General features: G+C 36.3%; 2 protein-coding genes across 4 annotated transcripts; both read left to right on the forward strand.

Moving 5' to 3' along the window:
* Positions 1-2,729: 2,729 nt before the first annotated feature.
* Positions 2,730-4,879, forward strand: LOC140875016 (uncharacterized). Of its 3 annotated transcripts, XM_073278524.1 has the most exons (3): positions 2,757-2,867; positions 3,535-3,702; positions 4,470-4,879. In XM_073278524.1, the coding sequence occupies exons 2-3, from the start codon at positions 3,659-3,661 to the stop codon at positions 4,708-4,710; spliced, it is 285 nt and encodes a 94-aa protein (XP_073134625.1). In that variant the 5' UTR covers positions 2,757-2,867; positions 3,535-3,658; the 3' UTR covers positions 4,711-4,879. The 3 variants fall into 3 exon arrangements, with proteins under 3 accessions (XP_073134627.1, XP_073134625.1, XP_073134626.1); XM_073278526.1 differs by lacking the exon at positions 3,535-3,702 and having other exon boundaries at positions 2,730-2,867; XM_073278525.1 differs by lacking the exon at positions 2,757-2,867 and having other exon boundaries at positions 2,874-3,702.
* A 229-nt stretch (positions 4,880-5,108) lies between these two features.
* LOC140876240 (uncharacterized) lies at positions 5,109-6,790 on the forward strand. Its single transcript, XM_073280148.1, has 2 exons — positions 5,109-5,379; positions 5,790-6,790. Exons 1-2 carry the CDS (start codon positions 5,348-5,350, stop codon positions 6,574-6,576), a joined length of 819 nt encoding a protein of 272 aa, XP_073136249.1. The 5' UTR covers positions 5,109-5,347; the 3' UTR covers positions 6,577-6,790.
* Positions 6,791-10,445: the final 3,655 nt, after the last annotated feature.

A 10,445-nucleotide genomic window follows, 5' to 3' on the forward strand; every position in this document is an offset into this window, starting at 1 on the left:
ATTGATGATATTTTACAGGCTCGAGGGATTTCTTTGGCTTCGTTGTGTCAATGTTTTCAGGGTCAGGAAACATTTAGACACATTTTTTTATAGTGCTCCGGCTACAGCTGTTTGGAATCATTTTTCTCGAATTTTCAATGTACAGATCCCTTATAATTTTAGTCAGTGGATAGTGGGATCGACTTTGAGTAAAGATTGTCATATCAGGGAACTTTTACCATTCCTCATTGTTTGGTTTCTCTGGAAAGCCAGAAATGAACAGAAACATAGAGGAATTCGTATTCTGGGCAGCATGATTATTCGTCAAATTTATGAATTTATTGTATCTCTTGCTCATGCAGGTTTATTGAAGGCGATGAATTGGAGTGGGTTCGATCATGTGGCGAACCAGTGGGGGTTGAATCCACGTGCCAGTCGGAAAATTACTATTCGAATGGTGCGTTGGATTCCTCCTCCAGTTGGTTACTTCAAACTTAATTCAGATGGATGCTCTAAATTAGGAGGAGTTTCGAGTATTGGAGGCATTGTTAGAGATCACTCGGGGCAGCCTATAATTGCATTTCATGAATCCATAGGGCAAGGGTCGAATACTCGGGCGGAGTTGATGGCAATTCTAAAGGAATTGCAGATTTGCAGGTTGTATAATTTATTTCCTCTTTGGTTGGAGATCGATTCTATGGTTGCTTTGAAAATTATTGAGACTAAGAATACTAGTTGGAGCTTAAGTCCTATTCTTACACGCATTCTTCATATTCTGAATGTTTCCATTGTGAGGAAATGTCATATTTTTCGGGAAGCTAATGCAGCTGCTGATGAACTGGCGAATATGGGGATTAATTCAGGGTCAGTTCTATATCCTGATGATATCCATGGGAAGCTGAAAGGGATTTGTAGGCTTGATAGGATTGGTCTACCTTATATTAGGATGAGTTTGAATTCCACTACTTGTAGATCTTGTAATTTTTTGAGAGGTCTTGGTCTAGTCATCCTCTCTTGTTTTTTCTTTTTCAGTGAATAAATGGGTAGGGATCCGCCTAACCCCCGCCACACAGGCGGCTTTTTGGAAAAAAAAAAGTTAAAGGAATAAATAAAAATTATAAATTATTTTATTTAAATAAAAAATAAAAAATAATTAAGTGATAGTGGGTTCCATAAGGCTGTGTTTGGTTCAATGGATATTATAGTGTATGGATAAAGTATATTGAGATTATTGAATTAATAGGATAGGATTGAAATAAATAATGAAATGTTTGATTTAAATGATTAATATCAGGATTGAAATAATGATAAATTAAAAATTTACTTTTTTATCCTTATCATTATAAATAAAAAATTTAAATATTATATTAATTATTAAATTTCATTCATTTTAAATTCAAAACACAAAAAATAACTTAAAATAGTAATTAAATTTTGGGAAATAATAAATTAAAAATAATATAAATATGAATTTATTTGATAATTAAAATATTAATAAATATTTTGAATATTATTTTTTAAAAAATAAAATTAGTAACAATTACAATATTATTGTTAAATAAATAATATAATAATAATTAATAATAATAAAATACGTGAATATTAATTATATTAATTATTAAATTTGTTATATTAAAAATTATATTTATTTATTATTATATTAATTATTAATAATTAATATTAAAATATGGTGAATAGTACTTCAATTAATTATTATATTCGTTATATTATAAATTATATTTATTTATTATTATATTAATTATTAAATTTTCACTATTTTCAAATTAAAAAAAATAACGAAAATATTAATTAAAATTTATAAAACCATTAAATTTAATAATATATATATTAATTTATTGGGAAATAGTAGTAATAATCTGAAAATTATTAATTAATATATAAAATTTTAATTTTCTTACTACAAAAATTACTAAGTATTAATTAATATATATAAAATTTAAATTTAATGTTAAATTAAAATAAAATTATAATAGTAATAATATTTTGATTATTAATTTTAATTTTAAATAAATTTTAGTAACAATTAAAATATGGGCAATTTGCTCAACAATCCCGAAATGCAAACATGTTTTGTTTTGGGGTCCCTAGTCATAAAATGTGGTACAAAACAATACAAGATGTGGTACAAAACCATACAAAATGTGGTACAAATTAACAAAAAATGTGATACAAAAAAGTGGCTAGAGAATGCAGAGCAAAACATGTTTGCATTGGAGATTTTTGAACAATTTGCACTTAAAATATTATTGTTAAATAAATAATATATTATAATTATTATATCGTGAAAAAAATTAAAGTAATTATAAAATTAGTTATACGACAAATCACATTTAAATATTATTGAATTTGTTGAATTTTTAATTATTTTAAATTGTAGGGTATTATAGTAAAAAAAAATTGTCAAGCATAATCCATGCCTACCACAAGGTATTATTTAAACATCAAAAAAAGGATAATAGTCTCTACAATGCAGGCCTGTCAGAATATTTATCCTGCCAACCAAACGCATGATAAGGGAGGGATTGAAAAACAGTCCTCCCTTATCATGTATACCAAACACAGCCTTAAATGTTGCGAAAAAATGTCCCAACTTGGAAAAATTCGGTCATTTACTCTATGAGGTACATGTAGACATGTGATTGGCCAATTCATGTGGGCCCCACATCAATTGACGTAGAGCCCACATAAATGGACCACTCACATACTGCCACCTACCTATGGGTCCCCAACTTGGTTGACCTTATGTATTTCGCAAATTAATATTAATTGAAAAAAACTCTTCAATCCAGTCCCGTAAATTTTCTCTCCTCCACAGTTTTATCCTCAATTCATCAGCACTTCTGTAAGCAAAGGAACCTGATTTACAGGCGAGGATTTTTTTAACCCAAAGAAGAAAGTCTCCCTAATTTAATTCTTGTACTAGGGTTTATGTTCTTCTTTGAGCTTCAATTCATGCTGCGATTTGTTTGTCATCTTTATGCAGTTTATTTTTGTGTAGATTTCTTTAAACATGTGTACTTTTTAATTATTTTTATGCATTAGCGCCGGATTTTTTTTTGATACCTATTTCGTTGGATTAATAAATTCGTGGAACGTAAAGGTACTTTTTTTATTTAGCGTCAAATTCAATTGAGTTCGAAAGGGTCTCTTGTAGAAAAGGATTTGAAGCATTAGAGACTTTGAGCGGGGCACCTCCCTAAATGGATTCCCCGTGTTCATCACCGTGTTCGTCCCAGTTTTTAGCAATCACTATGGTGATTTGGGAATGCTGATTTAGTTAAATCAGTTGGTAAAGTTGTGTAGGATGATATCTGAACATTTGTTTGGGCCGCGGAGAGGCTCTAACTTTGTTTTGACTTGTTTTAGCATCGTCCTAAATATTGCTTGCTGTTAGCTTTCTCTGTTAGCATGACCAAAGGTTTTATATTGCAACATTTTCCATAGCTTTTTCCGGTTTTGACCCACTTGTGCGTTGATTTGGTGACAATTGTGTGTGTTCAAGTGTATATTTACTTGCATTTTTTATTGTAATAGGAAGCTGATTGTATCTCGTAGTCAAGTTATTATGGACAATGTCCAATCAGTTGCTCTTGTCAAGTTGCATTGACCTCTTTTGCTCAGTTTCCATATGCTGGAGTAATCTAGTTTGTGTTTGTGGATGCCAACTGTTTGGAAACCGAGAGAACATGCAGGATGGACAAGGTTTCTAAAACATAGCACTGTTTGTACTATCATGGATCATATATAGATGTAACCTCAGTATCGAATTTGGTTTCTTCATGTCTGAATCATATCATCATGGTTGGTTTTAATCAATTGTTGTCTCTCTTGACAAGATTTGAACCTCGAAGTTTCACTGCATCCAGTTACACGATAATGATATCTACAGCCTAATCTTCTTAGATCATGATCATATTGATCCGAATTTATATGGCATTAGAAAATCAAGAGAGAGTCTATTATCCGAGTACAGGCATTCAAAGTTTGCAAGATTATGTGGCAAGGTTCTTAGTGAAACTCAGGACATGCTGAGAGGGGGAGATAAGAAAAAAAGGTGGGAAACAAATTGTCTGAGTGATGGCAGTAGTTGGTTTCCTAGACTAAAGGATCAAGATTCGAGTCATCTGTTCTTTCCCTGAATAAAAATAGTTCTGTTGCAGGACTTAAAAAGTGTCACAAGAGTTTTGTACCTTCGGGCCTTATTTTTTGTGATCACACAAGAGGAATTAAAAGAAATGCCAACATCTTCTCCATTCTTTGTTGTTTGCCATAAATTCATCCCATTCCACTCGGGCAGCCATATTTTGTTTCAAATATTTTGACTTGTTTGATCTGCTACTGAAATTTTCACTGGCTATACGGCTTGTATTCTCAAATCTTTTCAGTACGCCAATGCAAATCTAATTTCTATGATAATGAGAAAGAAAACTGATATATCTCTGTTTTTTTTTTTTTTTTGTATTTTGAAGTTTATCAATGGGAAACAAACCTGCAAAGCAAGAGAAGGAAGAGCTGGTTTTGAAGATTGTGCCACCCATTGATCGTGCATATGCACGTTGGCTTAGCCGGGATCTTGAGAGAATCCATGGCTTTGCTCCACGAAATTCTCCTGCCATAAAGCCTCCAGACCACTACATTGAATACATGCGTTTGAATGGATGGCTAGACCTGGACCTAGACGACCCTGACCTAGCGCATCTTTTCAAGTAAATTGTATTCCCAGTTGTTATGATAATTTGCCAATGTGCAATTGTTTCGAATGTGTTAATACAGTGAAATATACTTGAAAATTTAGTTGAGAGATTTTAAGAATTGATTTCGATGCAGTTCATTTTAAGAAAATGAAAAAAAAAAAACCGTGATTTGATAGTCGTTGATGATGGCATGTTAAACATAATAGAATAGCGATATCATAGTTTTAATATATATTTTAATATATATATATATATATATATATATATATATATAAAGTTATTTCTTTATTAGAGTTAGCATGAAGAAATTAATCTTCTCTATTATCCTTCTGCAAAAGAAGATTAGTGTAAAAGTCGAAAGGTTATACATGTTGTAATATTGCCCTAAAAGATTTGTATTAGTATTATGTTTTTTTTATTGTTAATGAAAGTGACATTTATTGCCCAGCGAGTCAACCTGCTGTGGTTGACTCGGCAGTCAACCCCTTTGAGTTCCGTGGATCCGACCGTTCCTGTTGCTTTTTCGGTTCTCCAAGCGCCTCCTAAGGTCTCTTTCAGGAATATGGTGGTCCCTCCGTATGCTAATTTGCGACATTTGAGCTTTGAGAATGTTGCAGATTCAGAGTTTGGGACCCTAGCCTCGTCTGTACGTGATGGGATTCCTGGGATTCTCTTCCCAGATCAGGTTATTTCCTCCCTCTCTGAACCCTTTAAATTTGCGTTGGTTGGGAGGATTTCAGGGAATAGAGGTGTGACCCCTAATTGTCATATTACTGCTGCGATTTCCCGTATTGGTTTGGTGGGTTCACATACGGTGAAATTCCTTCCTCGCGGTTTTATGTTTATTAATTTTTCTCTGAAAGAAGATTACCTGATGTTTTGGGGTAAACCTGAAGTCTCCATTCTGTGTGTTACGATCCGGTTATCTAAATGGACTCCGGAGTTCAGGTTTGAGGAGGAGTCTTCAGTGGTTCCGGTTTGGGTCAAATTTCCGAATTTACCCCTGCACCTTTATGATAAAAAAAGTCTGTACCCGATAGCAAAGATCCTAGGTAACCCTATTAAGATTGATAAGATTATTGATGATGGTTTCAGGGGGTCTTTTGCTCGTGTGTGTGTGGAGATGGATGTTCTATTGGCTCGTTCGGAGCGTATTTGGGTTGGCTGGGGTGACCACTGTAAGACAGTTGAGGTTGTTTATGAACAGATTCCCCATTTTTGTTCTCATTGTCGCTTGCTGGGCCATTCCCTTGAGTTTTGTTCTCGGAATGGGCCCCCTGTTCGCAGGAGAAGACCCCGTCGTCAGGGTAAGTCTTCACTTGCTCCTCAGGATTCTGGTACAGTTTCTGGGGATCAGGAGCAGACTGTTCAGCAGGATTTGGGTCCTCCTTCCAGTGTTGTTCAGCCAGCTACTACGGATGGATGGACTGTTCAGAGGGGTAGACAGCGGTATCGTCTGCCTCAGCGTCGTGTGCTACCACAGTCTTTGAGGAATTCCTTTGAAGTCCTCCGGAACTTCAAAGAGGATGTTGGTCAGGATGTTGCTTCGGGTGGCATCCCTGCTATTGGTGTTAGTTCTGATTCGGACTCGCAGTTGGCCATTGAAGATGAGTCTGGACAGATAGAGGTGGTGCCTTTTGTTACACCACTGCCAGTTGTCTCTACTGATGTTCAGAGCTCGGGATTTGTGCCTACAGATCCTGTATGTCTTCCAGTGTTGGATGTTACTAAGGATAGTGGAAGAAAGGCGAAGACTTCGGCGGCTCCTGCTGCCTCTTCGAGTCATTCCCCGTACCTATCAATTCGCACGCGCTCTCAGAAGCGCTATGGATCTTTGACTCAGCAGCGTCGACAGCGTGCTTCCTCAGGGCGTCCTCCTTGAGTAGCTGTTTGATGATGATTTTATTAGGTGGGCGATTACTGCAGGTTTCTCCTTGCCCACCGATATTTTATTTTGTATTATGGACTCTTGTAGTCTTTTATGTCTTATGTTTTGATGTACTTTTGTACCATTTGAAGAGGTCTTGGTCTAGTCTCCCTCTTTATTTGGTATTTGTGCTGCCGTGTTTATAAAACAAGTGGCTATGCCACCTTTTTTAAAAAAAAAAAGAAAAAGAAAGTGACATTTATTATCTTATCGAACATACTAGCATGGAATTTATTGTATTGAATATCATAACAAAATCTCTAATTTATTGAAAATAACCATAACTTTAGTATATAGTTATATATACAACAGGATTAAAATTATGGATAATAAAATAGTCTCTTTTCTCTCTTAGGGTTTCTCTGGGAACTCAGTGAGAGCATTTCCCCTACTTCCGTGTAGGTCTTTCGTCGATCAGCGTTCCTTGTTGATCTGGACGGGCTCGCTTGTTTTCTCTCAACCAAATCATTTATCATGGATTCGGATGAGATCGCACGACTTGTGGTAGAAATAAAACTATCAAACCCTAAAGATCAAAAGATAACAATCATGGAAGATGATCTGAAACTCGGGGCGAATAGGGTGGCAAATTTTTTGGCTGCTAGGGTTATCGCCGCTAAAGCGATAAACCGAGAGGTCTTTTGCGCTCATATTCCACGCATCATACAATTGACAGGGAAAGTGGAGATCGAATTTGTGGAAAACAATACGTTCATTATCGACTTTACGTCGAAAGTGGACAGGTTGAGGGCACTATGCGAAGGACCTTGGAGCTTCTTTCAAGATTTGATTGTGATCAAGGAAATTCAAGGGTTACAGGGGCCGCAATCAGTGAACTACAATGAGATCGCTATATGGGCGCAATGTCATAATATACCAGTTGCGTTTTTAAACAAGAGCACACTGGAAAAAGTCGAAACTCAGATTGGGGTTGTCGAAGAGATGGATGAGGGGGAGAGTGGCTCTTTTTTGGGACGATTTGTTCGAATACGGGTACATATCAATATCACCAAGCCACTGAATTTTATTTTATTTTTTTGTGTGGGCACAGAAAAAAGCAAGGAGGATATTATTATTTTGATCAGTTACGAATGATTATCCGATTTTTGCTATCATTGTGGCATTATCGGACATTCGTTTCGCACCTGTGGAGATGTTGTAACAGATACTTCGAAAATGGGATTTGGAGGATGGATGCGAGCGAAAATGGTAGGTTTTAAGGGGAAAGGCAAGTCATCGCCACCAAAGCAGCCGAACTCTACACCTAACAGCAGGGCGATTGTGTTGAGCAAAGGGCCTATAGGCGAAACGCAAACACCAGCCAGCCCCAACGAGCCTCAGTGTAGGGTAAACAATGGGGTGTTGCCTGGGGTGAGTGGAGATGTTTTGAACGTGAAGGAAGCAAGGGTGCTGCGTATGGATATCGATGGGGTATGAGTACCCCTCTGGATACTATTGTACATATGGAGAGTTCGAAAGAGCCACATACTAGTGGTTTGGAGACTGTGAAATCGGCTTAAAAGAGTCCAATGTAGTGGAAGCGGAGAGCTCGTGCACAGGCGAGCGGCAAAGGAAAAGGGCAGTTGGATGTGAGTTTTAGCCAGGGGATCAAACGAACTAGTGAGGAAGTGGAAGATAGCTCCAACCATGAGAAATCTATCCGAATTCGAACCAAATAAATTTCGGTTTTAACATTTATATCCGAATTTCAAATTCCAATTTTCGGTTCGGTTTGGTGTTCGTTTTTTTCGGTTTGGATTTTTGATTTTTTTCGATTTTATCCGAAGTTTGAACACCCCTACAATCAGCATTACTGCAATGTTGTACATACCTTAATGTAAGATTCAATGTTCAAAATTGATTTGGATATTTTGTCCATGATAATATGTGAACCCCACATATTGAAATTAAAATTAAACAGTTGAATGTAGAATGTAGTTTATGGATACTATCCTTATGTTAACATCTCATAACCACATTTGCTTGGAGATTAAGGACCAGTTTGGTTACAGAAGCATTTTGCTTTAAAAGTATTTTTTTAAGTTGACTTTAAAACGTACTTTTTAAAATAAAAACTGTAATAATTTTGTGTTTGGATAAATAGATTGAAAACACTTTTTTTAGTTGAGTTATAAAAAAAACATTTGAAAAGCTATAAAAATGGGCTTTTAAAAAAACATTTATTTTGGCTTAAATAAGTGCTTTTAAAAGTACTGCAAATCTATCCAAACACATATGAAACAATAAAAGCACTTTTTTTTGTAATTAAAAAAAAACATTTTTTTTCTTCTAGCTTTTAATCCAAACGGACTCTAAAAATCTCTCCATATTTGCCACGATTTGGAAAACTGAAGGGTCACTCGTCTATAGTGAGGGCCAACAGCAAATGGTGTTGTGTGGCTAACCGATGACGTTTGACTTTGAGGTCATTGCCAATTTAATTCATTCTCATTCTTTCCCGACAATGAAAACGACGTGTTTTTTTTTGCCATCAATTAAGAGAAACACTTTTCCAACTTCCAATTTCCAACTTCATTTTTTTTTTCATCCGTTTGCTTTTTTTTTTTTTTTTTAATTACTTTATCCAATTCTTCCTTCATTCTTGTTCTTTTTCAAGTATCTTTTCTTTTTATTCTTTTAACTTATCCTTTAAATAAGGATTTATTTACCATTTCAAATAGGAATTAGAAAAAATATCAAAATTTTCGTTATATCAAGATTATCGTACCGAAAAATATCAAATTTATCGAAAGTTTTCATACATTGAGGATAAAGGTGTCAAAACGGGCCAGCGGGGCGGGCCGGTCCACAACTCGTCGTAACCCACTATTAGGCGGGGCGGCCCACCTTTTAGGGGGGTTAGGCAAACACCAACCCAACCCACCTACTTTAGGTGACGGAGCGGGCCAACCCGGCGGGCTCATGTGTAAATTTGCGGGTTTTCGTGGGCCAACCCGCAACCCACCATTAGGTGGGCGGTGTGGGCCGGCCCATCTTTTAGGCAGGTTGGAAAATTTCCAACCTAACCCACCAATTTTGTGTTGCGGGGCGGACCAACCAGATGGGTTTAACCCATTTTAACACCTCTAATTGAGGATTTTGGTGCGGTACACTAGCGTTATCGAACATTCGGCACGACAACCATAAGAAATTTAAAATTTTCGGTATATAAAAAAAATACCAAAACTGTAGCGACCCGTTTCAGGATCACCTAAGATAACCAAAAGTAATTAAACCAGCGAAACTTATCAATACAATAAAGCAATCGAAAGAATACAACCGGCAATAAACCCAAGTGATACTACTATGTCATACAACCATATCGAATAACAGTATGAAAACCAACCCTAAAACAGGAAGATAACTGTGATTCTCAAGAAACAGATGCAACCTCAACTCAGCGACCACTCTCACCGGGTCCCTCCAACTATGTCATATCCCGTGGAATAGGATGTCCAAAACAAAAACGAGGATGTGATTGATAACAATGCTCAACACGGAAGTATGAGTATACACGCTATGAGTGCATGAGCACAAATGCACAAGGTACCAAAAACCTGTCACGCTAGAAATCTTAAAGCCTCCCACTTACTATCTCTATGGCCTCTACTGAACTAAGGTCTGAGAACTAGAATCAGACGCTGATCCTCCATCTGCCTGCGGACATCTCTCTTCAGATGACCAACCTCGTTACAACAGAAACAAGCTCCCATGGCCCTATAACACTTATAAGACAGATGTCTACCCCCGAAGTGCTCACACCGACCCTTCTTTTTCCCAAAACTAAAAAGTCCTACAGAACCCAAAGAAGAATTAGATGAAGC

This window comes from Henckelia pumila, chromosome 1 (assembly GCF_033568475.1).
Source record: "Henckelia pumila isolate YLH828 chromosome 1, ASM3356847v2, whole genome shotgun sequence".
Taxonomy (NCBI): domain Eukaryota; kingdom Viridiplantae; phylum Streptophyta; class Magnoliopsida; order Lamiales; family Gesneriaceae; genus Henckelia; species Henckelia pumila.

What these genes read in the sequence shown, in the direction of transcription:
- LOC140875016 (XM_073278524.1), top strand. Translation starts at nt 3,659, where the DNA reads ATGCCAACTGTTTGGAAACCGAGAGAACATGCAGGATGGACAAG. An exon ending in GAACATGCAGGATGGACAAG is followed by an intron (nt 3,703 to 4,469) that starts GTTTCTAAAACA and finishes TGTATTTTGAAG; the next exon opens with TTTATCAATGGGAAACAAAC.
- LOC140876240 (XM_073280148.1), top strand. Translation starts at nt 5,348, where the DNA reads ATGGGATTCCTGGGATTCTCTTCCCAGATCAG. An exon ending in GGATTCTCTTCCCAGATCAG is followed by an intron (nt 5,380 to 5,789) that starts GTTATTTCCTCC and finishes TGATGGTTTCAG; the next exon opens with GGGGTCTTTTGCTCGTGTGT.